Source organism: Echinops telfairi, unplaced genomic scaffold (assembly GCF_000313985.2).
Source record: "Echinops telfairi isolate 266 unplaced genomic scaffold, ASM31398v2 ScPeMD7_7424;HRSCAF=8462, whole genome shotgun sequence".
NCBI lineage: Eukaryota > Metazoa > Chordata > Mammalia > Afrosoricida > Tenrecidae > Echinops > Echinops telfairi.
The window spans coordinates 11989693-12014040 of NW_022111324.1; the positions used below are offsets into that span (position 1 = coordinate 11989693).

Consider the following 24348-nt stretch of genomic DNA (forward strand, 5'->3'; position numbering starts at 1 on the left):
TTGGTTTCTTAGATCTTCTAGAATCACTTTGCTGCGCAAAATTTCCTGCAATGACTAATAAGTGATTTCTGTTTTGTTGGCGCAACCACTGATGTGACTTTCTGAGATCATGGAAATCTGTGTCTTCCCTGTCCACTCTGATAGCCACTTGCCACACATGGCTACTGACTAATATGGCTAATGAAACGGAGAAACTACATATTAAATTGTATTTCGTTTTAACCAGTGCACATATTTAAAAAAGAGTGTCCTAACAGAAACCTCCCTGGGGGTGGGGGAGGGGAGGATTAGCACTGGGAAGATAGTACATTAAACACAAACATTGCAATTACTTATAGATAACATCAGACTGACAGTGTAAGCTGGTACATTTGGTACCAAAAGGTACATGCTGGATTTTTGCACACTATGCTTTGAGGGAAGAAGGGAAAAGAAAGGTAGAGGAAACCATCGGAATACCTTTTGTGACCTTATTACCAGAGGTCGACACTGAATGGAGATGGGATTGAGACAAAACGTGAGGTTAAGAGCAGCTTCATTAGGGTGGGGAAAGAGCTCCCAGGAGGGAAGGGAGAGCAGAGAAAGGGGCAGGGGCATCTTAAGCTCCTGGGAAGTTCTGAGACTCAAGGAGTTGGGTCAGGGAAATCGCAGCATGTCGGTGAGGCGGTGGGCTCCAGCTAAGGAGATATACGTTGACAACAAGAAGGGAGATTTTTTGCTTGTAGCTGCAGGACCTTGAGTCAGGATGGATCCGTGGGAAGTGCCTTTGTTGTTTGCCAACCTACTCCCTGGAGCGCTGGCACAGGGGCTGCACAGCCCTGGTCTGGAGAGATCAGCTCCTTGGAAGGTTGGGGCAGAAGATGCAGACTTCAGAATATCATTTATCTTCCCGAGAGGCTGGAAATGGGGGCCTGACGTTCTATCTTCCTGAGGAGCCGGAGAGGAGATGGGGGCTCCCTAGTCCGGCCCCGGCCCAAACAACCAGGCTTTCCACTTTCTCACACTGTTGATGGAGAACCCTGTATTTTGGTTCAGAACATGTACAGCCAAGTGCCATTTCCCTCCAAATGAAACCTGAATTCCACAAGCACAGGGCTAACGTGAAAAGAGCTGGAGAAGATGGTGCGGCGGAGACTGAGGGCTGGCTGCTCATTCCCTGCACCACTTCCTTCTCATCTGTGAATTTATCTTTTCGGTCCCACCTCCATTACGTTTCCCGCAGGCCGCCTCCGGCCCAAATCAGGATGCCAGAACCGGGGACAAGGCTGGCCCTGGACAAAAATGAATCAGAGCCGAGAGGCTCGCGTGTTCTCCACAGCAGCTGGCGGCCCCAGACCCGGGAAGACTGTCAGAACAGCCGAGGCTCCCAAACCTTAGGGCCCGATTGCGGACCACTTCCGGCCCTCGGGGGACTGCACCCGCTCGCTCTCCGCCAATGAAAAGCTCCGAGCCCTGGCCAGCGAGGGCGGGAGCCGAGCGAGTTTTAACCAATGAGACACCAGGAACGACAAACCGTGAGCCGTGAGTCGCTGGAATACTCGGGGCGGCCGACCAATCGGGAGTCCTCTGGCCGGAAGTGGTTGCCGGGTCTGAACTCCAGCTCGGGGGGAGCGTGCCGGGGGTGTTCTCCACGAGGGCCGGGGGCGGGTGTCCGCGGGGCGGCGGGGAGCGTGTGTTGGGGTTCGGTGTTGAGGGCGCGGGCGCTTGGCCGGGAAGGGTGTAATCCTTGGAGGCTTGAGTAGCGCACAGTCGGTGTGGTTGTGGCCCCTGCAGTGTCCCGGAACCTGCGTGTGGATGAGCCTCTCACGCTTGGAGCGAGCTGGAGTTGACGCAGCTCCGCCTTTGGGAACATGAATCTCTTACCTAAAAGCTCCAAGGAGTTTGGCTCCGTGGACTATTGGGAGAAATTCTTCCAGGTGCGAGGGAAAAAAGCTTTCGAGTGGTATGGGACCTACCTGGAACTGTGCGGGCTGCTGCACAAATATATCAAGCCTAGGGAGAAGGTAAGCAGCGCGGCCGGGAAAAGGGGATTGAATTGTAAAACCAAACCCGTTGCCCTCGGGTTGATTTCCAGCCACCGTGACCCACAGGAAGGAGCAGAACTGCCCTGCAGGATTTCTGAGACCACACACATCGTTATGGATGCAAACTGCCACATCATTCTTCCATGGGGCCGGGGCCGCTCGGTTAGAACCTCCGATCTGTAGGGTAGTACCAAGCGTTTTAGCTAGGACTCCATTACCAGGGCTCCTAGGTGGCAATGAAGAGATCCTTTCTTTTGGTAGAGAGGAAGGTTTTATGTATGTGTGCGTATCTATTTATATCTTAAAGCTTATATATAGTTATGCATATATATGCTTATATTTTCACGATTTCAATGCACAGTTCTGTCACAAAGGCAATTTAAACACCACTTAGAGGCGATTCATGTGTTCACATAATGGAAGAACCCTGTTCCCCTAGAGCTCATCATTGAGTTAATGATCTGACTGGAGGAATGGCTTCCTAGGTTCTCCAACCTGGATCACACCAGCAGAAAGTGTAGCTTCTTCCCAATCAGACTATGGACTCTTCTGTCACTGCATCCCCGGGGTCTAGGTAGCACCTGGTTTCTCTGGATCTGTTTATCAAACAGTGCTTTCCAGCTCAGAACTGTACATGCTCTTTAGGCAGTGAGAAGGTTAACACAAGCCCCAAGCATATGCCAGGCCTAGGGACAGTTACTAATTTTAAAAACAGTAAGTACCATAATAGGTTTGGTAGCTCTGGGCGATGAGATTATACTGAAGGCCGGGTAAGAGGAAGAATAGGAAAGCCAAGTTTGTAAACTCAGCATGATGTGCCAAGCCTAATACAGGGTGCTGTGTGTGGGGACACTGGTTTTCATAATAACCATATGATGAGTGGTGGTACCAGCATTTTACAAGTGAGGAACTGAGGACTGAGAGCCAGAGAAAAAGTGATCACTTGAGGGTTTGAACTCAGGCTGCTTTGGCACCAAAATGCATTTGCTTTTCCAGAGACCATGGCATTAGAGGGCATTTTGAAGAGTGAATGGGCGATTGCCCCACAGTGAGAGGCATGACCATGTGTGTTTTTAGTCTGGCTTCAGAAAATAGCCGGATGTCCTGAAGTGGGACCTGAGAAGGGAATAAGAATCACATCATCACAGAACATGTCTTGTCTGGTGGCGCTGAAGGCATGACTGTGAATTGAGGAAATAGGATTATTATCCCAAGTCTAGACTTTCAAAATATATAGCAGAGGATATTTCCATTTGTAACTACTGTATTTGGTGCCCATGATTTCCTATCACTTCTTGAATAACGAATGCTTGTTTCAGAGGGAAAAAACCAACCAGTTTGGAACACAGAAAGGCCCTTCTCACACACTCTGTATTGTAGCTGAATAAGGCTCTCACGATTGCTTTCCTCTAACCAGTGGTTCTCAACCTTCCTAACGCTGCAACCCTTTAGTACAGTTCCTCATGTTGTGGTGACCCCCCAACCATAAATTATTGTCATTGCTACTTCATAACTGTAATTTTGCAACTGTTATGAATCAGGCGACCCCTGTGAAAGGGTCATTCGACCCTCAAGGGGTCATGACCCACAGGTTGAGAACTGCTGCTCTAACCAGTGTTGTTTCAGGCTGGAGCCTAGAATCAACTCTGAAGTGTTCTCTCCCGACAACAGCATTCTCAGCTCTTGAAAACACTTAGCATCCAAGGCAAGACTTGATTCCCTAAAGGGTCTGCTGCACCTGCCATTGTTCCTGCTCACCTTCTCGTCTGTGACCCCCCACAGGTGCTAGTGATTGGGTGCGGCAACTCAGAACTGAGTGAGCAGCTGTATGATGTGGGCTATCAGGATATAGTGAACATCGACATCAGTGAGGTCGTCATCAAACAAATGAAGGAGCACAATGCCAGCCGCCGGTCCCAGATGCGCTTCCTCAAGATGGACATGATGCAGATGGAATTTCCTGATGCCTCCTTCCAGGTGGTGCTGGACAAGGGCACCCTGGACGCTGTCCTGACAGACGAGGAGGAAAGGACCCTGCAGCAGGTGGACAGGATGCTGGCCGAGGTTGGCCGTGTCCTGCAGGTGGGCGGTCGCTACCTCTGCATCTCCCTGGCCCAGGCTCACGTCCTGAAGAAAGCAGTGGGTCACTTCTCCCGGGCGGGGTGGATGGTGAGGGTGCACCAGGTGGCCAGCTGCCAGGACCAGGTGATGGAAGCAGAACATCGGTTCTCCCTTCCTGTCTTTGCCTTCATCATGACCAAGGTCAGACCGGTTGCTGGCTCTGCCCTGCAGATCTTTGAGCTGTGTGCTCAGGAGCAGGGCAAGCCCGTGCGGCTGGACAGTGCCGAGCGGCTGGCTGAGGCGGTGCTGGAACGGCAGCAGTACGCCTGGCTGTGCAGCCAGCTCCGCCGCAAGGCTGGGCTGGGCAGTGTGTCCCTGGACTTGTGCGATGGGGACACTGGGGAGCCCCGCTACACCCTCCACGTGGTGGACAGCCCCACTGTGAAACCATCGAGGGACAATCATTTTGCCATTTTCATCAGTGAGTTGGGATTGTTCCCTCTTCTGGGAGGGGCTGGGAACTGGGCACGGGCTCTGGTGAAGGGCTAGGTCTTAGTGTTGGTGCCTGGCAGGGCCAAGCCATCTGCAAAGGAAGTAGCGTTACAGCTACAGCTTAGACTGAGAGTGAGTCCCCCCATCTTCCATTCAAAGGCTGGAGGAAGTGTGAGAATGGCACTAGTAGGAAGGAGATAGAAATGGTGGGAATTTAGGCACATCATACCCTGCAACGAGATACTGCTTTGCAGCATAGGGTATTGGAAACAACACTGGAGTCGATGGCTTAAGGCCTGGGTTCTAATCCTAACTCTGCAGCCTATGAGTGACAGTAACTGGAGTCGTTGCTGTGCTTCTCTCCTGAAATTAAAAGAGTAGCAGCTGATAAAGCGAGCTCTGGAAGCAGACTCTGGGTTCAAGACCTGGTACAGTCACTTCCTGGCGATGTGACATTGGACAAGTAGCATTTTTTGGTGCCTCTACCTCCTTGTCAATAAAATAGGAATAATGAGAGTCACTGTCCTGTGTAGTTGTGAGAAATGGAAGAACACTTAGAACAGCATCTGGCACATGATGTGTGCTTTGTAAGTGTTAGCCCTTATCAAAAGGGATAAGTGAGACCAGATTTACCTGAAGGTTGTAAAGAGCCAGTACAAGGAAATGCTCTCAAAAGTAGAAAGCTTTAGACAAAATCAAAGTGCTAACGCGGTTGTACTGGTCATGTGTTTGCTGTTAGCCAAGCAGGATGTGTGTGTGTGTGTGTGTGTGTGTGTGTGTGTAAGAGAGAGAGAGAGAGAGCATGCATCCAGTCACAGCTCATCTGTGGGAACTGTGCGGTGGACGTGAGCCTGGACTGTATTCAAGTCAGCTTCGCCCTTTTGCCAGCATGGTGAACTTGGGCAAGTCCTGTAACTTCGGGGTATTTCTTCATTGGCCAAATGGGAGTAATAGTAACGCCTGCTATTGGGCTGCTGTGAGGATTTGCTCATCGTGTTTGTGAACTACTTGCAGTAGTGCCTGGCTTACAATAACTGCTGATATTCGTACTATTTTCCTGGTGCTGTTTGTCTACCCTTCCCCTTATATACAAGGGGACATCAAAGAGTTGATGGAGAAACAGAATTAAAGGATGCATGCTCACATTTCTGATCCAGTCTGTGGTCCCCCTAGTGTCCAATAGGCCATCTTGCTCTGGGTGCTCTGCACTAGGGAACCGACAGCCTCAATGGGTTGCAGTTGGACCAGGCGTTGGTCCAGGACGGGATGGCTGCCTGTCATGGTTGTGGGTTTGAGGCCTCTTCCCAGGACTCCCTGTCACCAGATCCCTTTTCCCAGTTCCCCAGGGCAGGGAGACCGAGTGGCTCTTCGGCATGGAGGAGGGCCGGAAGCAGCTGGCGGCCAGCGCAGGCTTCAGGAGGCTGATCACCGTGGCCCTGCACCGAGGGCAGCAGTACGCCGGCATGGACAGCATCCAGGCCGAGCTGTCGGCCAGAGTCATGGAGCTGGCCCCGCTGGGGCTGACTGCCCAGCAGCAGGTAACAAAGCCCGAGCAACGGCTTTCTCGCATTCCCGGAGAAGTCATATTTCCAGCTAGGAGGTCAGAGGGGACCTTGGTAGAAGCAATGTCTGTGTGGGAGGGTGTGTAAGCAGCTCAGGGCTAAATTAAAAAAAACAAAACCAGTCAGACTCAGTGCCATTGAGTCCATAGCAACCCGATAGGACTGGGGAGCACTGCCCTTGAGAGTGTCGGAGGCTGTGACTCCCGACTGGAGTTAAAAGCCCCGTCTTTCTCCCGAGGAGTGGCTGGTGGTTGCAAACTGCTATCCTTGCAGTTAGCAGCCCAGCAAGTAACCCCGACGCCACCAGGACTTGGTGGGCAGAACCCTGTTCCCTGGTTGCAGGCAGTTAGAGGGAGGTGAGTGCTTGGTCTGCGGCCGTGGCTGTGACTCACTGTGATGCCTCCTGGTCTCAGCAGAGACTGAAGAAAATGTGTGGTGCGATGGCGCAGGCCCCATCTGGTCACAATTCTTCTTTTTCTCAGAGCCCACATTTCTGCTCTCTCACTTAACAGCAGTACTTCCTTGGCCGTTTTGTTTCATGGAACCATCGTTTTCTGGGTAGAAAGGGAAGGGCTTGCCCCGACAGCCCAGCGCAGTTTTCAGGTGATTAGCCTGGCTGGTCTGGGAAGAAACCTGGCTTTTGCCCAGGTGAGGATAGCTGTTGTCAGGAGCCGCCTGTCTGTGTTGTGCCATCTCAGTCAGGACTGACCTTTATGGTGAGGAGGTTACCCTTCCTGAGCTGGGAATCTGAGGTACCTGGAGCCTTGGCGCTGTTGTAACGTCTGAACAAAGGACCCAGCCCCGCTCCAGGGTCGGCCTGAGTCCGGTGGAGGGTGTACAGGAGAATGTGTTCTTGATTCTTCCTGGGGGATGTATTTCAGGGAGGCCCTCTCCTGGGTTGGTTCATTTGGGATTCAAGGGCCCCTCGCCCCTGGAAAATTTGGCAGCACTGGGGCAGATGAAATACCTTTTAAAAAAAAGATGTAAAGACTCGGTGGGGAGTGAATAAATTTAGGGGCAAAGTGTGTCTTTTACTTGACTCCTAACATGGACGTGGAGGGGGGCCGGGAGACTTAACTGAGGGAGAGAAATATTTGGATTCTCATCATTCTTGTCTTTGCTCAGATTCTTCCCCTAGTAATTACAGTCCCTTCCCGGGTTTCCTCTGGCTCTCATTTCTCTGGCTTCACTGCTGAGACACTTCAGTTTTCTCTGGGAGAACCAGCTGCGTTTCACTAATGGTTATGAGTTTAGTTGATTTTCAAAAGGTTAATTAAACCATTTAAGGTCTATTCCAGCTCCCCAGAAGAGTGATCCGCTAGAATTGGAAATAGCTGGAGTTGTTGCTGCCCAGGGTCTTGAGATGAGGTTTTGTACCCTAACACACAGGGAGCCCAGTGGTGAAAACAGTGCTCTGCTGATAATCCAGAGGTTGGCATTTCAAACCCCTCCAGTGGTTCCCTGGGAGAAAGACCAGGTGATCTTTCCATGAAGGCTCTATTGCCATCGAGTTGATTCCAACTCAGCACAACTCTTGATAGGGTTTCTGGAGGCTGTAGGTCTTTAAGGGAGCAGACAGCCTGATCTTTCTCCTGTGGAGCAGCTGGTGGGATTGAACCACTAACGTAGGCTAGCAAATGCAACCAGGATGCGCCCATAAAGATAACAGCCTAGACAAACCTCCTGGGCTGTTCTGCACTGTCAGTGGGTCGTCTTGAGTCGGAATCTCCACCATGGCACCTAACAGGGATCCTCACATACAAACAGATGGAAGGCCCTGCAGTTGCTTTCTTGATTAAGCTGGTGTTTGACTCCCACCCGTCTCTGTACCTACCTTCAGGTGCCTTTTCTGTCTGTGGGTGGGGACATTGGCATCCGGACCGTTCAGCACCGAGACTGCAGCCCCTTGAGTGGTGACTACGTCATCGAGGACGTGCAGGGCGATGACAGGCACTTCTTTCGGCGGCTGATCTTCCTCAACAACAGGAACGTGGTGCAGTCAGAGGCCAGGCTCCTGAGGGACATGTCTCACAGAGGTGAGTGAGATGGTGGCGCACAGTGGGTGTGGTGTGGGCACGCAATTTGGAGTGTGAGCTTGGCCGAGGTGCAGACAGGCTGGGTACCCGAGGCATGACACGTGACTCGGGGTTGCCCTGTCATCGCAGCTGGGCTTGTCGGGCATGCGAGGTCAGCAGAGAAGAGGCCCAGGTTCTGTTTCTGAGCAGCATGCGGCTCTGAAGCGATGAGCAGGGTGCAGGCTTCGCACAGCATTGTAATCCCTTTGGTGTCTTCAGGGTCTAGTGCTCAGGTTGCTCCAAACCCTCCTGTGGATCGTTTCAGTGGACCCTTGTGATGGGCGCCAGAAAACGGAGAGTACGCAGGCGAGCTGTGCTCCACAGTGCAGCTCACTGTCTGTCATCCAGTTCCCAGGGCTTTAGCGTTCGCGGGCACCTCAGAGGTCTAGGAAGACCACTTGTCAAGTTGATTGGGGCACCAGGTGTGTCAGAGTAGAACCACTCCTTCGGATTTTCTTCTGTGGCTGATCTTTCAGTAGATCGCCAGACCTTTCTTCCAAGGGACTTCGGGGTAGACGGCAACCTTTCGGTTGGCAGCTGACCTTGTTAGCTGTTTGCCGTGCCTGGCCACTCCAGAGATTATTTCTTTCTGTTCAGTGCCTGCACTGCCCAATATGGTGACCACTGGCCACGTGTAGCTACTGAGCACTTGAAGCGTGGCTGGTGGGACTGAGAACGGAGCTGTACGTTTCATTTCAGTGTAATGGATTTGAGTGGCCTCTGGTGGCTAGTGGCTGCCGCCATGCACAGACTCCCTTGAGAGTGATCTGCATGTGCTCAGGAACGCCCTGATGGCAGTTTATTTGACTTTTCTCTGGTTGTGTGTTTGTTTTACAAAACCAACACTCGTCCATCCAGTTTTTTTCTTTTTAAAATCATTTTATTGGTGGCTCGTACAACTCTTATCACAATCCATACCTCCATCCATTGTGTCAAGGACATTTGTACGTTTGTTGCCATCATCATCATTCTCAAAACATTTTCTTTCTACTTGAGCCCTTGGTATCAGCTCCTCATTTCCCCCCCTCCCTCCCTCCCAACCACTCCTCCCTCACGAACCCTTGATAATACATAAATTATTATTATTTTGTCATGTCTTACACTGTCCAAGGTCTCCCGCCACCCACTTTTCTGTTGTCCGTCCCCCAGGGAAAGGGTTATATGTAGATCCTTGCAATCGGTTCTTGAAGTAAAAAATGTGAGTCCTTCTCCCTTTCTCCGATTCCCTTTTGAGGTCCAGGGGTGCAGGGTGGAATCTGAAACGGGGTGGGTCTTGGATTCCTCATCACCCCTTCTTCTAGGCCGTCTGCACAGGTGGTCCAGTCTAGGAGGGGCTGGAGAAAACCTGAGCCCTCGCTCGACCCAGTACCTCTCAGCAGGATGCTTTGTCCTTCAGCAGCCTGTTTATTGGGCCACTCTGACTGTGGGCCAGTTCCCATTTCATCCTGACTTGGACCTCGGGGAAAATGCTTCAAATGCACATTCCCCCTCCAGTTTGGGTGTCCGGGTTTTCCACTGTTGCCAGGTTTCTCACTTTCGTAGTGTTACTTGTTCCTCCGGAATGTGTGTGAATATGCGTGCATTGCAAGTGACTTAGCTTATCCAGGAAGTGCCCCATTGCACACCTCCATCAAGATGCTGCTGTGCAGTGCAGGGGACTTTACAAACACAACCACCTGTCAAGATCCTTAAACTGAGGGCAAGTGGAGGGAGGGGGCCTCTTAAGGAGAAGTCCTCCCTTCCTGTGAGCATTGGGATGTCCTTGCTAAGCAGGGAGGAGTGTGTTACTGTCTTTGTGGTTCAGTAGGAAGAAGGCAGTAGGTAAAATGGAGGCAGGCAGCCCTGGGTTCTAAGCCTGGCTACACTACCTACTGATTCTGGGCTCAGCGTTTCCATCTGTCAGAATTTGAGTAATAGGATTGTTATAGGGAAGTCTTAAGAGGTAGAAGAACAAAAGTCCTAGATCACAGAGCGGGTAATCAGTAGCTTCTGAAAGGAATTTTGAGCATACTTTCCCAGGCTTGTGTCTTTTTGATGCTCCATTATCCAGTGCTGCGCTGTGAAGTGTTGAACTACAGTGTCTTTAGGGGAAGTGGCAGGGAGCCTGGATTGTGGTGCTTGCTGATTTCTGTGGTCTGTGTGCCCCCACCACAGAGCTGAGTTCAAGGGACCAGCCATCAGTCAGCCAGCTTGCAAACTCCTGCGTGTTTAACAATTGGCTCTCTCGCATCTGTTCAAGCCAGCTCTAGAAGCCTGCTACTGGCATCCTTTGCTTTCTGGGGATTCATGGGCTGAGCACAGGTCTTTGTTTGTCTGTCTCTCCCACTTAGCCCAGAAGAAACGCAAGAAGGATCGGAAGAAGCAGCGGCCAGCTGACACTCCAGATGCTGTCTCTGCAGCCCCGGGGAAGTCCATTGACCGGGATTACCTGTGCTGCGAGCACCACAAAGCCATGATTGCTGGCCTTGCCTTGCTGAGGAACCCAGAGCTGCTCCTAGGTGAGGAAGACCACCGCTGCACTACGGTCTGCACGTTGAGAATCGTGATTGTGGACTGGCAGACAAACACACCCCTTCTTCCCGTCATTGGAGTTAGGTGTCCTGGAAATGGCTGTCTCCTCTGCGCGCGCTCGCTCTCTCTCTCTCTCTCTCTCTCTCTCTCTCTCTCTCTCTCTCTCTCGTTTTCTCCTCTCCTATTCATTTTGTGAAAGTTGAGTTGTAAAATGCATCTACTGAGGTTTGTGGAATCCACACATCTTAAATTCAGCGTATACATCCTCTTTCCCGAATTGTTTCTCCCTCATGAACATAAACTCACTGCCCCTCCTGCAGCATCCCATCTAGATAGTGCGTTAGCAAAGCACCAGGCTCAAGCAGACATTCTTTACTAATTACAGCCCAACGAACCTCTGCCCCTCCTGCAACTCTGCCCCTCCTGCGGCATCCCATCTAGATAGTGCCCTCTGCCCCTCCTGCAACTCTGCCCCTCCTGCGGCATCCCATCTAGATAGTGCGTTAGCAAAGCACCAGGCTCAAGCAGACATTCTTTACTAATTACAGCCCGATGAACCTCTGCGGTTGTGCATACCTTTCAGGCTCCATCAGACCAGCACTTTGAGGATGGGCAGGACCAGGCAGTGTTTCATTCGGTTGTACATTGAGTCGCTGTGAGAATCGACTGGACAGCCCCTAACAGCACGTACCTCATGCAATGAGATGGCACATTTTAAAAACTTAAGTCTCCAAATGCCTTTGCACTTTTAAAACAACTTCCAGCTTTTCACAATAATGTATGACTTAAGTATCAAAGGTAACTTGAATTGCTACTTAAGAGGGAAAAAAACAATCCATATTAAAGTTGGTGCACCCAGAGCCTTCTCAGTAATAACAGGTTGGAACCAATCATATAAGCAGAAGTGCACACACTTCTGTCTGCACCCATAACTCTCCTTACCCTGAGTCCCTGAGCCTGCCTTGGTTGAAACCCTGTACTTTCGGCCTCTCTTCCTCCTGATGTCCCTGTTCTTAGGTTATATCTTTAAGGTCTATCTCATTTGGGGTCGTCTTGTTTCGTGCCTTCCTTCAAGAAAGGTTGCTGTGGTTTCTCTGTTTAAGGAGGGCTCTTGGGCCATTGTTTTTCTGGAACGTGTGGAACAGGAATGGATTGCCCTAGTGAAGGTGGGCTGTCTGAGGGAGGTTGTGGCCTTTGAATTGGGGTCAGTGAACGTTACACCTACCTTGCCTTGTGACTGTGAGCAAAATTTCTGGGTCACTATCCCTCCCTGTTTCTAGAGGGGAATAAGAACATTGGTAGCAGGGACTCCTGAAAGAATGTAAACTGAGTGCTTTGGGTCTCTAAAGGGACCATAGTAATAAACTGGTTCCTCTACTGGCCTTGGCCTTTGTGAAGTCAGGGGTGTGCTTTCTGAGATGAGATAAGGAAGCTGATAGTCTCCTCTCCCCCGGGTAGAACCACATGTCTGATTCCCTCTCTCGCCCTCCCTGAGACTGGCACTTCCCAGATGGCACAGTGATGCTCTGTTCTTTCATCACAGAGACCCCGCTGGCGGTGCTGGTGGTTGGCCTGGGTGGGGGCAGCCTCCCCCTCTTTGTCCACGATCATTTCCCGAAGTCCTGCGTCCATGCTGTGGAGATTGACCCCTCCATGTTGGAAGTGGCCACCCAGTGGTTCGGCTTCGCCCAGAGTGACCGGATGAAGGTCCACATTGCAGATGGCTTGGACTATGTCACCGCACTGGCACAAGGAGGAGAAGGTACTGAAATTGGAGGGGTGCCGTGGGAACGTGGGTTCAAGATCAGACATGAAAGGGCTCTACGATTCATCCCTCAGAGGGTGGCGTCAGCACCATCCTACTCATTCACCTGTTTGTTCATTTGCTGATATACTTATTCAATACATGTACCATGTCATCCATGTGCTCAGCGTGTGCTAAGACCTGGGTTATGAACCCAACCCACTGCTGTCTAGTAGAGTCTGACTCATGGAGATCTTACAGCACAGAGTAGAACTGTCTACCCCGTCGGAGTTCCAAGACTGCAGTCTCAATGGAAGCGGACTGCCGCCTCTTTCTCATGTGGAGCGGCGGGTGAGTTTGAGCTGCTGACCTTTTGGTTGGCAGCTGAGCATTTAACCACTGTGCTACCAGGGCTCCTGTGGGGAGATTGTGATTAGGGCCGTTTTTGCCCTGGATGGTAAGTGACTCTAAGTGTGTACCTCCTCATCCTCTCCAGTGGAATTTTGATTGTCCTTTGGAAGGAGCCTTGAGACTCAATGTTAATCACTGAGCTGCTGCTTGAAGGTTGCCAGTTTGAGTCCGCGTGGCAGCTTTTGAATTGGAAGGTGTGGCAGTCTGCTTCTGTGAAAATCACAGCCCAGGACCAATTCCAACCTTAAGAGCCAATTCCAGCAATGGGGTAGCTGTGAATCAGAATCCACTCCACAGCAACAGCTCACTGCTGAAAGTCAAGTTCTAGTCTGCTCTAATGATTGATACCCGGGAGTTAGGACAAAAGCTATAGTAATATTCTGTAGTACTAGAGAAGTGGATTCCTAGAGTATTTTCTGTGTGTGTATTTGTAAATATGTATATATATATGAGGGGGTACCCCACAAAAAGGAATTTTTTTCAAAGCTATATATTTAAATTTTTTTACAAAACACCCTTACCACCTTCAAACTACTCTCCATTACACCTAATATATTTCCCAAATTTCGATTCCAATCTTGAAAATAGTTTTCAAACTCATCTGTTTGGATGGCTGACAGCACCTCCCTTGTTTTTTTTCTTCACCTCTCTGTGTCATCAAATTGCTGTCCTTTCATGTCTTTCTTCATTTGCAGCAATAAGTCACGAGATCAGGTGAGTCAGGAGTGTGGGGCAAGAGAGGCATGGCTCACTGAGATGGCTGCGAGAGCAGGTGCATTGTCACAAAACCAGTCCCGGCTGCCAGAAAGTAGGCCTTTTTTGGTCACACTGTTTTGCAATCTTTTCGGAACCTCTAAATCAGTGGTTCTCAGCCTTCCTACTGCCGCGACCCTTTCATACAGTTCCTCATGTTGTGGTGACCCCTCAACCATAAAATTATTTTTGTTGCTATTTCATAACTAATTTTGCTACTGTTATGAAACAGGCAACCTCTGTGAAAGGGTAATTCAACCCCCAAAGGGGTTGCGGCCCCCAGGTTGAGAACCGCTGCTCTAAATAGAAAGTTTGACTTAACAGTCTGACCTGGTAGAATGAACTCTAATTGCACTATAGCTCTCACATCAAACAAACAAACAAACAAACACAAACAGATAATCATTGTCTTGATCTTTGATTTCACTTGATTAGCTTTTTTTGGGTGAGGTGACAATGGCGTCTTCCACTGGCTTGATTGACGTTTGCTTTCGGGGGCGTAAGAATAGTACTATGTCTTGTCACCAGTAATGACCTTGGACAAAAAGTCTGGGTGGCTTCAGAGCTGTTTTTTCAAAGCATGGCATGTTTCCACTCAATACTCTTTTTCCTGGTCAGTCAGAGCCCAAGGCACCCATTACCCAGTGACCCTTCTGATTCCCAAATCTTCTGTTAAAATTTGCTGAACCGAGCTCCAAGACAGTGCAGATGGCCTCCCCATCTCTTCAGTGGTCCGTCTCATCGGTCTTTGAGCACAAGTGCACTAATTTGGTTGACATTTTTGTCTGTTCAGGAAGTTGACAGACGACCAGAACAAGATTTGTCATCTGCGACATTTCACTTTTTTTGAAACGAGAAACATACTTGTGCACTTGGGTTTTTCCCATAGCGTTCTCCTTGTAAGCTGTGTTCAACATCAAAAGAGTTTCTGTGGCATTTGTCCTGAGCAGGAAACAAAATTTCACAGTTGCACACATATTCTTAAATTGGGCATCATAATAAACAAGGTTCTAATGAAAGTGCTTTTATGAAAAATTCACTGTGACCAGAGAGAACCTTCCCAGGTGATGCCACTTGCTACACTAACTCAGAGTGAGTTGCTGGATGCTCACCTAGCAGGAAAAATGCATTTCTGTTTTTTTTGGGGGTTTGGGGGAGGTACCCCCTCGTGAATATATATAAAGTGTTCAGGTCACCATGTTGCTTTTTAAAACGTGAGTTCTCCATCCACTCATTTCATAGCAGATACTCTGGTTCTCAGCTGATTAGAATAGCCTATAGCATGGATGTGGCAAACCAAGTGGCCTAGGGTGAGGGTTTTGCTGCTGGGATGGATGGACAGATCCTGCCTTAACTTTAATTGTACACTTAACCTTAACCATATCAGAGTTTCCCAGGGCTCTTTTCTGAGACTCCAGCCACTTTGGAAACCCATGGACTTGCCTGCCAGCTCTACCCTTTGTGAAAACTGTTTACTATTATAGCAGAGAGCAGATCCAGTTCATCAGCAGTTCTTTCTTACCTCTTTCAGAAAACAGTTTCTTTCAGGAGCCAGCTATTGTTGGAATAACTAGAAAAGTTACTTCAGCACATTCTCTCCTATGAGGCGGTATCTGCTGAGTTTACCCAGATTGTAAGTTACAGTTCGCCTTTGCTGGGTCACTAAAGCTTTAGAGGTATAGGCCGCTGCTTTGTATAGGGAGTGTCTCTCAACCCCAACTCCATCAAGAATTTCCTGACGAGCTTAAGGAAATGCCAGAGGTTTCCCATCTTTCCTCCCTTCTGCCCTGTCACTCCTGAGTTTTCAACTCAGTTGGTCAGGCATGGGGGTCCAAGTTCTGGGAAGGTTTCGATGCCCCCCAAAGCCCCAGGTAGTACAGTGGATAAAAGCACTGGGTGAGTTAACCACAAGTCAGCAGTTCAAACCCATGAGCTGCTCTGCAGGAGAAAGGTGATGCTGTTTGCTCCCATAGAGATTTCCAGTCTGAACCCCTATTAGCAGTTCTGCTCTGTCTATAGGGTCACTGTGCGTCAGAATCCACTCAGTGGCTGTGGGTAAGGTGATTCTTGTGTTTTGGCAACTGTGTTAGGCTGGGTTGTAAGAGAAACCAACCAGTGATACTCATCTAGCTACAAGAAACAATTTTACATCAAGAAGTGCCCCAGCCCAGTCTAACACAAGTTCATAGGTCCAGTGTTAGCCGGGTTCCTCTTCAGACTCACATAGCTACAGACTGATGATGGTAAAAGATGAAGCAGGAAGCAGGGAGAACACAGCTAGTGGTGCAGAGTCTTGTGGATCTGGGATCGCTGGAAGCTTGGCGGGACACCTATGGCTCTAAGGGTCAGGTGGTCCACATGGGCCCACCCCTTTCATACAAATTCACCATGACATCAAATCTAACTCCCCCTTCAAATTTGAAAACCACTGATAGGAACGGACTCTTAAGCAATATTCCCATTAGAGGGGATCTGATTAATCCATGTGCCTTTGGAAGGCTCTTTTCCATGTGGAGGTAGAAGATGAGATGCAAGGCCACCTTCTCTGGGGGGTGGTGGTGATGGTGGTGTAAACAGCCATGATGCCAGCCCCCTCTGACTGAGCCTCCAGTGCCCACTGGTCACCCAGGAGCTGGAAGCTGATTTTATCCAGCAAAGACGGCATAACGCATTTGCTTCTCTTTCCCAGCACAGCCTCCCTATGATGTTGTCATGTTTGATGTGGACAGTAAGGACCCGACCCTGGGAATGAGCTGTCCACCCCCAGCCTTTGTCGAACCAGCTTTCCTGCAGAATGTCAGGAGCATCTTGACTCCTGGAGGTATGGGGAATGAAAGGTTGCAGAGGGAGGGGGGAAGACACGAGTAGAATGTTGATCTTTTTCATGGAACATAGACATATTTTGTGTGTACTTGAAAATGAATTTCCCCAAATTGAATACACATGTTTACCAGCACCGAACATAGAATATTTCCAGTGTCCCAGAGCCCCTGTTTAATCAGGGTTGACTAGAGAAACAAATTCATGGACACTCATATGTGTATAATTTTCCAGTGTCCCAGAGCCCCTGTTTAATCAGGGTTGACTAGAGAAACAAATTCATAGACACTCATGTGTATAATAAAGAGCTTTATATAAAAGAGCAATTGGATATTGGGAAAACATCCCAGTTCAGTCTAGATCAAGTGCATAAGTCCAATATTAGCCCATGTGTCCAAAACCAATCTATAAATTCCTCTTCAGATTCGAAACACATGCAATGACACCGAATGCAGGAAGATTACAGGCTAGTGGGTGGAAAGTCTTGTGCCTCCAGTGGCGGTGGAAGCATCTTAGTGCTGATGTGGGTCTCCACGTGGCTTCTTCAGCTCCAGGGCTCTAGCGTAGCTCCATGTGTCTTGTCAGCAGGAAGACAAAGCAGAGTCTCTGTATTTGGCCTCCAGTCAGCTATTTATTTGGCCTCCAGTCAGCTGTTTATCTCCGTGGTGCCTCCAAATGAGGTCATCAAGCTGTGACCTGATTGACAGGCTAGACTCCACCCCTTTGCGAGTTGACACCAGATTATGTAACCACCACAGCCCCCTTACCCCTCTCCAGGAGCATCCTTCTCCGAAAGGGTACCTATCAACCCAGCTCTGTCTGCAAAGTTTGTTTTGCCTGGTTTTGTTTATGTCACAAACAGAGACACCCAGAAAGTACTTTTTAAGTGGCTTTTGCTACTAAACATTGTTCATGATGTGATGTTCATCCAGAATGTTGTTTTACGTCGTTAGTTCTCATTGCTGAGTGGCGTTACTCTACCGCTCCTCCGGTCCACTGTTGGGTGGTATTCGGGTTGTTTCTTGTGTTGGACAGCTCGGATTAGTGCCGCCGTTGTCATTCTCCTACAGTCATACTGCGTACTTGGGAGAAATAGGTTTGCGGGTCAGGTCTCTTGGGTATACATACACCGAGGGTGTCCAGCTTTCGTAGATGTTGCCACAAGAGGTTGTCGCAGTTCACACTCCCAGCAGCCTGCTGATGATACCTCTCACTTGAGCGCTTCCCACATGCACTGACGAACCTGGCAGGCTGTCGTTGAAGCTTTATAACAGACACGATTTCAGTTGAGGAGACTGAGAGTCAGAGACTTGCCAAAGAGTAACATGAGGTTACATAGTTGGCTCCCGCTCAACTCTGTTATGTGAAGACTGGCGCTTTCACTCCCATATTCCTGGTGTTTTGACTGGGTGCAAAGTCACCTGGGTCTCCCATTCATTAATACTCCATGATGTGTATGTCAAGAATGTATAGTCCGGTGGCATTGGTAAATTCACTGTTGTGGTAATTCTCGCTCAGGGCAGTTATTTCTGAAACTCAGGCATGGAGAATGGGTCAGTCATTTCTGTTGGCAGAGAAGAGCAAGGGGGCTTCTTCACGCATTCCCCATGGTTTTCTCCTTCTGCCTGTGTGTGCGGCGTGCCCTCTGCACATTCCCTCGGTCAGAGCATTCGTGTTCACCAGCCTTCCTGGCCACGGCAGGGATTGATAGTTTCCTCAGCGCCAGTCTGTTTCTGCGGGGCTCCCTGGGCTGCAGGCATTCCGACTTGCTTTCTCTCCCACCAGGTGTCTTCATCCTCAACCTCGTGTGCCGAGACCTGAAGCTAAAGGACTCCGTTCTTGCTGGGCTCAAGGCGGTCTTCCCCCTCCTCTACATCCGGCGAATCGAGGGTGAAGTCAACGAGATCCTCTTCTGTCAGCTGTGCCCCGAGCAGAAGCTTGCTACCCCGGAGCTCCTGGCAATGGCCCAGGCCTTGGAGCGGACCCTGAGGAGGCCTGCGCAGGGTTGGGATGACACCTATGTCCTCTCAGAAATGCTCAAGACGGTGAAGATTGTGTGATCGCTGCGGAGGCCGCGAGCCCTCTCAGCTCCCTGCCAGACTGACCTTGTGCTCCCTGTGTGCCAGAATGCAGAAATGCACTGCCCGGTGCTTACTAAGCCTTGCAGTTTTACTAGTTTCATACTGAGCTGCAGGTAACCTCCCGCTTTTTTGAGGTGCCTGAAGATCTGGGGAAATAAAAGGCTTTCCCAGGCTGACCCTCTTCATACCACTTGGCTTCGGGTGCTCCTTTCTGTTCCCCGCATCATGTCCCGGGTAGGATTCCTTCCTTGGAGGGCCTGACGGACACTCTGTGCCTAGAGTAGATGCTAAGCTCCTTGGTACTAAAGACAACACATTTGATTATATTTATACCTCACTGGTTTGCAGTTTTATCCCTCTGTGGAGTCTTGGGGAATTATCTCAAGTGAGATAGCAAAGCTGCCTTTGTCATAAGGCTAAACAGCGGTTCGCTGTCTTAATGTTCTCTGCCCTCCCCACTTTCTCCTATCCATTGCAGTGGCTACACAGAACTCACAGACAAAATGCATGATTGAATGGTTGATTACGGAATTTAAGTTGTAATTGCCAGGGAGAAATGCTCAGAGTTGATTTGTTTATGGGGGCTTCTTACAAAGTTCTGTAAAGTCTGCTAACAAATGCCCCAAGGGCTTAGCACTCGGCTGTAAGTCTCAGCCTGAAGACATTCAGTTTAAGCTCTTTGAGTCAGCAAACCCAACTCCCTGAATTAAGTGCCCAAAGGCCATCACTCCAGTAAACCTTAGCCCAGAGAAACTCAGCTCTGCTTTCATGGGTCAGCAAGTCCAAATTCCCCAATTAAGTACCCAGAGGCACCCCACTCTGCAATCCTACCTCCAGCACAAAAGCATTCAGCCTTACCTGCTGCGGGGGTTGGGAAGTCCATCACTTTGGCACCTGGCCCTGCTGCTGCTCCTCTCATATCGGGTGTGGATCCAGGAGGTTCAGAGCACAGGGATTTTGGGTCCAGAAGATGCACTTTACTCTTGGCTTTTGCTGTTAATGAAATCCCTCCTCAGAGGGCTCATTTTATACCCAGCCGGATGGCACTCTTGGGAAGCCTATGTGATCAGTACCTTCCCCACCTTCTTACCAGCCCCATTCAGGGAAAGGTTGGTACAAGTTAGAGGCTTTGCCAAGAAGAGCCACCGTCAATAACTGCCTCTGCAAGTGGCATCTCCATAGACGTGAAAAAGATGTGGGATTGCATCCACGCTGTCTGTTTGCACTTGGAATTTGTCACTAAAGTGATTCCAATTTTTAGGAATTCGCTCATCTATCCTACTAGTTAGCAGTCTTCCTGGACTACTCGGACATTGTAATGTAAACTACTTGCTTGTTTTCTCCTCGGTGGAGAGAGTATGTGAGGCTGGCCCTGTGGCTGTGCATGCCAGTCCCAGCATAAGGAGCTGGGGTGGAAGGAACGATGTTTTAGAAACAGATTCGTAGTAGAAAGTTAACATGTTCAGGCATTCTTCTTCTTCTTCTTTTTAAATCATTTTATTAGGGGCTCATACAACTCTTAACACAATCCTTACATACACCAATTGTGTAAAGCACATTTGTACATTCATTGCCCTCATCATTCTCAAAACATTACCTCTCCACTAAGCCCCCGGCATTAGGTCCTCATTTTCCCCCTCCGTCCCCGCTCCCCCCTCCCTCATGAGCCCCTGATAATTTATAAATTATTATTTTGTCATATCTTGCCCTGTCTGACATCTCCCTCCACCCACTTTTCTGTTGTCTGTCCCCCAGGGAGGAGGTCACATATAGTTCCTTGTAATCGGTTCTCTCTTTCCAACCCACTCTCCCTCTACCCTCCTTGTTTTGCCACTCACACCACTGGTCCTGAACAGGCATTCTTCTGAGTGATGTGTCTACCTTGTCAGTTTGTTCTGAGGTAAGGATAGTTAGACCAAATCTCATTTGAGCCAGAAGCCAAGAACACTTTGAAGTTTCTTTTGCAATTCTGCCCAAGTTGACATGAGCAGTATCATGGAAATGATGTGATCCACCACCTGGCACATCTTTCTATAAAGGCACTGCCATTGAGTTCTTCCTGACTCATAGTGACCTAATAGGACAGTACAACCACCCCTGTGGGTTTCCAAGACTAAATCGTTACAGGAGTAGAAAGCCCTGCCTTTCTCGTGGAGCAGCTGGTCATTTTGAACTGCTGATCTTATGAATCAAGGCCCAACTCACCACTATACCACTAAGGCATCTCAGGGCTTTGTATAGGCCCTTAAAAATGGATTCAAATCTCTTGAGGGGAAGCATCTTTCAAAGTTAGGTGGTCTTCCTTACAAAGTTGTGTTTGCCCATTGAGTTGTGTGTTTTTAGATTATTTCCATTTGAAATACTTGGTCTTTCTTGGTTTGGGGGCTGGGGGGTGGGGTGTGGGTTTCCCCTGGAACAATGCAATGAAAAGGTTATCTCTTCTATGCCCAAAAGAGCCACAGCTTGGTGCATCTTATAACTCCTGCAGTGTTAGGATAAGTTATGGAGGGATAAGATAGGGTCTCTCCTCAACCTCATGTGCTGGGCTCAAGGCAATATTCTCCTTCCTGTATATCCAATGAGGCCAGTGGGATCTTATGCTGATTGTGTGGTCAGATCACCTGTGAGTGCTGTGAAGAGTTTTGGATAGCATACCTCGTGGAACAGCCAAGAATAATGAAAAGAAAATCAGTGAGTTCTTAGGAATGCTCCAAGGGATTAGGCATGCTTACCCTGGAGAGAAATCAAGTTTACCATGAAAGAAATCCTCAAGGTGAGATTGTGAGTATGAAGGAAGATTTGTTTGAGAAATAAATTCAGACACTCATGTGTAAGAAAGAGCTTTATATACAAGAGCAATTGAATATTGAGAAAACAGTCCAGCTCAGTTCAGATCAAGTCCATAAATCCAATGTTAGCCTATATGTCCAATACCAATCCATAAATTCCTCTTCACACTTATGAAACATATGCAATGATGCTGAATACAGGAATATCACAGGCCAGTGAGTGGAAAGTCTTCTGGATCCAGTGGCAGTAGAAGCATCTCAGCAACGGCGTGGGTTTCCATATGGCTCCTCCAGCTCTGGGCTCTGGCTGCATCAGTGTAGCTCCATTGGCAGTAATGTCTCCCAGGGAGTGAGTGTGTGTCCCGCCTCTAACGAGCTATTTATCTCCTTAGCGCCTCCAAATGAGGTCATCAAGCTGCGACTTCATTTCACTCAAGTCTCAAACTGACAACAGATTAACTACCACAATAGTTGGTTATGTCTGCTGGCAAAGGCAGAGTTGATCGCTTTCAGCTGTTTTGCTGCAGAGGGTTTGTTCATTGAATCGGTCGCTGTAGACTAGTAGTGAAATAACCAAATTCACTGCCATCAAGTTGATTCCCACTCATCCAATCCTATAGCACAGTAGAACTGCCCCACTGGATTTCCAAGGCTGTAAATCTCAGGAATTGACTGGTGAGTTCAAATCACTAACCAAAGTGGGGGATGCTGCCCCGTGAGTGGCACTGGAATAATCCAATGGAGCTGCAAAAGCAGATACCTACACTTTATCCTGAATGATGGGCTATAGTACAGAAATGGTTTCTATTGCTGAGTAATTTTTTTTATTTTTTATGGTAGACCAAATAACTTTGGGAACCTGTGCCTCATTTGTCAGCAGCCCAGTCCTTTGCCCTCTGCACTACCAGGCCTCTTTGTCTAAACCAGGCACTCCCTGGCTGGTGAGGGAAGAGTTTTTTTTTTAAAAAAAAACAGTTTTATTGACATAATTCACATACACAATTCAGTAGTTGAATCACGTAAAAAGAGTTGTACAATCATCACAATTTTAGAACATTTTCTTCTTTCTTGTTTTCATTAGCTCCCCATTTCCCCACAACCTCTCCTGCCATACCCCTAAGAAACAATCCAGTTATTGTCTCTACAGATGTACCTGTTCTGGATTTCATACACAGAAAAACATATTCACAACAAAACCCAACAGCTCCCAAACAAAAACTTCAATTGAAAAGACAATATTAAAAACTAGAACAAGTTTAAAATGAGTGAAAACAAATAAGGTTAAAAGTTTAACCTAGCTACATCTGCAAGTCAAAACTGGATCATGGATAAAAAAGATGGAAGGAAAATGGATGAATTTGAACTATGGTGATAGCAAGACTATTCACATTCTAGGTCTAAGGTCAGGAGGTTCGCTGGGGCCTTAAAATCCATACAGGGATCTTGCAAATGGGTTTTGAACTTTCACTGTCATCCATAGCCTGCAAACCAGATGCTCAGAATTGAAGCTCTAATACCATTCCCTTCTTTGTTTATAGAGTTATCGTTTACAATCCTTGAATCACTCAGGCTGGTGGGCCTCTAGATTTAGGAGGGCCTGTTGATTTGGAGTGACCATAGAACAATGTTACATGGCAGGAACAGACTGATCTTCCACTCTCAAGATGAGAAACTGACCCCAGTTGAAGTGAGTTTTAAGACGTACAAATAAGGGGTGACACGTGATTCGCGAGCACTAGGCAGGCACACCACCTTGTTGCTTGGGAGGCTGGACTAGAAGATTACGTGACCTGAGACCAGAGACCTGCCTTTGTCTTGGTGATTTTCCTTATCATAGTGGTCTCATAAAATGCCTGTCCTTTTGTGATTGACTGACTTCACTCAGCAGATGGTTTCTGGGTCCATGTCGAGGTGTGTCATAGTTTCATCACTGTTTTTAAGGAATGCTTAATGTTCCACTGTGTGCCTGTACCCAAGTTTCTTTATCCGTTCTACCGATGGGCATTTGGACTGTTCATGTGCTGCCTCTTTCTTCTCTGGGGTAGATGCCCAGTGGATGTGTTGCTGGGTACATGGAATTTCTATTGAGGGGAAGACTTATTTGTCCACGCAAAGCTGCCGGTGCACTGGAGGATTGTCTCGAATTAATGACAACTTTAGAATTAATGACAGGCAAATGAATTTGGGGTCACTTTAGATTTAGGAACTTGAGGAGAACAGTGCCATGAACTCCAGGGCTTACCAAGACAGGGAGGTAACAAATACATGTAAAAACACAAGGCTAACATAAAAGGGCTAGGGTGAGAACGGCAGCAAATCAGAGTACTTGCAGCTGAGGGCAGAACCTGCTGAAACTGGATAAGGAAAGCTAATCATCGTGTGTGTGTACGTGCATGTGCACACAAATGCATGTGTGGGTCCACTTAAGTAACAAATACCAGGGGGCTTCAAAAAGCTGGTGGAAAAATGTTACTAAGTGAATTAGAGAAATCCATTGACATTCATATATGTATAAGAAGGAACTTTATATGAATGAACAATTATATAGCGAGAAAACATCACAGCCTAGTCCAGATCAAGCCCATAAGTCCGATATTAGCCCATATACCTGATACTAGTCCATAAATTCCTCTTTAGGCTCAAGCTGCACATGCAATGATGCTGAATGTAGGAAGATCACAGGCCAGTTGGTGGAAAGTCTTGTGGATCCAATGGCAGTGGAAGCATCTCCAGGGCTCTGGCTTCCATCAGCATGGCTCCATGTGGCTTAGCAGAGAGAGTGTGCCCTGCCTCCAGGGAGGAAGAGAGGAAGTCCCAGAATCCTCATGAGAAGGCCATGCCCACAATTGTGAAGGCACCATCAGTCTGTGACCTGATTGACAGGTGAGTTAGTTAATTGTGCCAGCCTGGCCGATAATCACATGTGGGTCTGGTTGAAAGGTGGAGGGATAAATGGGTGGTGAAGCCTCGCCTTTCTAGTTCTCGGGTCTCTTGTTTTGTGATGGTTGCATCGGGTGCAGCTGCC

General features: G+C 48.6%; 1 protein-coding gene across 1 annotated transcript; it reads left to right on the plus strand.

The window, feature by feature from the left end:
* The first annotated feature begins 1694 nt into the window (after window positions 1–1694).
* On the plus strand, window positions 1695–18721 carry METTL13 (methyltransferase 13, eEF1A lysine and N-terminal methyltransferase). The gene is made up of 8 exons (XM_004706730.2): window positions 1695–2003; window positions 3807–4566; window positions 5916–6115; window positions 7980–8175; window positions 10545–10712; window positions 12269–12487; window positions 16323–16454; window positions 18239–18721. The coding sequence occupies exons 1-8, from the start codon at window positions 1851–1853 to the stop codon at window positions 18511–18513; spliced, it is 2103 nt and encodes a 700-aa protein (XP_004706787.1). The 5' UTR covers window positions 1695–1850; the 3' UTR covers window positions 18514–18721.
* The last annotated feature ends 5627 nt before the right edge of the window (window positions 18722–24348 follow it).

Bases quoted from the DNA above. Each gene is read 5' to 3' on its own strand.
- METTL13 (XM_004706730.2), top strand. From the start codon at position 1,851: ATGAATCTCTTACCTAAAAGCTCCAAGGAGTTTGGCTCCGTGGACTAT. The intron at 2,004-3,806 runs GTAAGCAGCGCG...GACCCCCCACAG, and splicing joins ATATCAAGCCTAGGGAGAAG to GTGCTAGTGATTGGGTGCGG. The intron at 6,116-7,979 runs GTAACAAAGCCC...ACCTACCTTCAG, and splicing joins GGCTGACTGCCCAGCAGCAG to GTGCCTTTTCTGTCTGTGGG.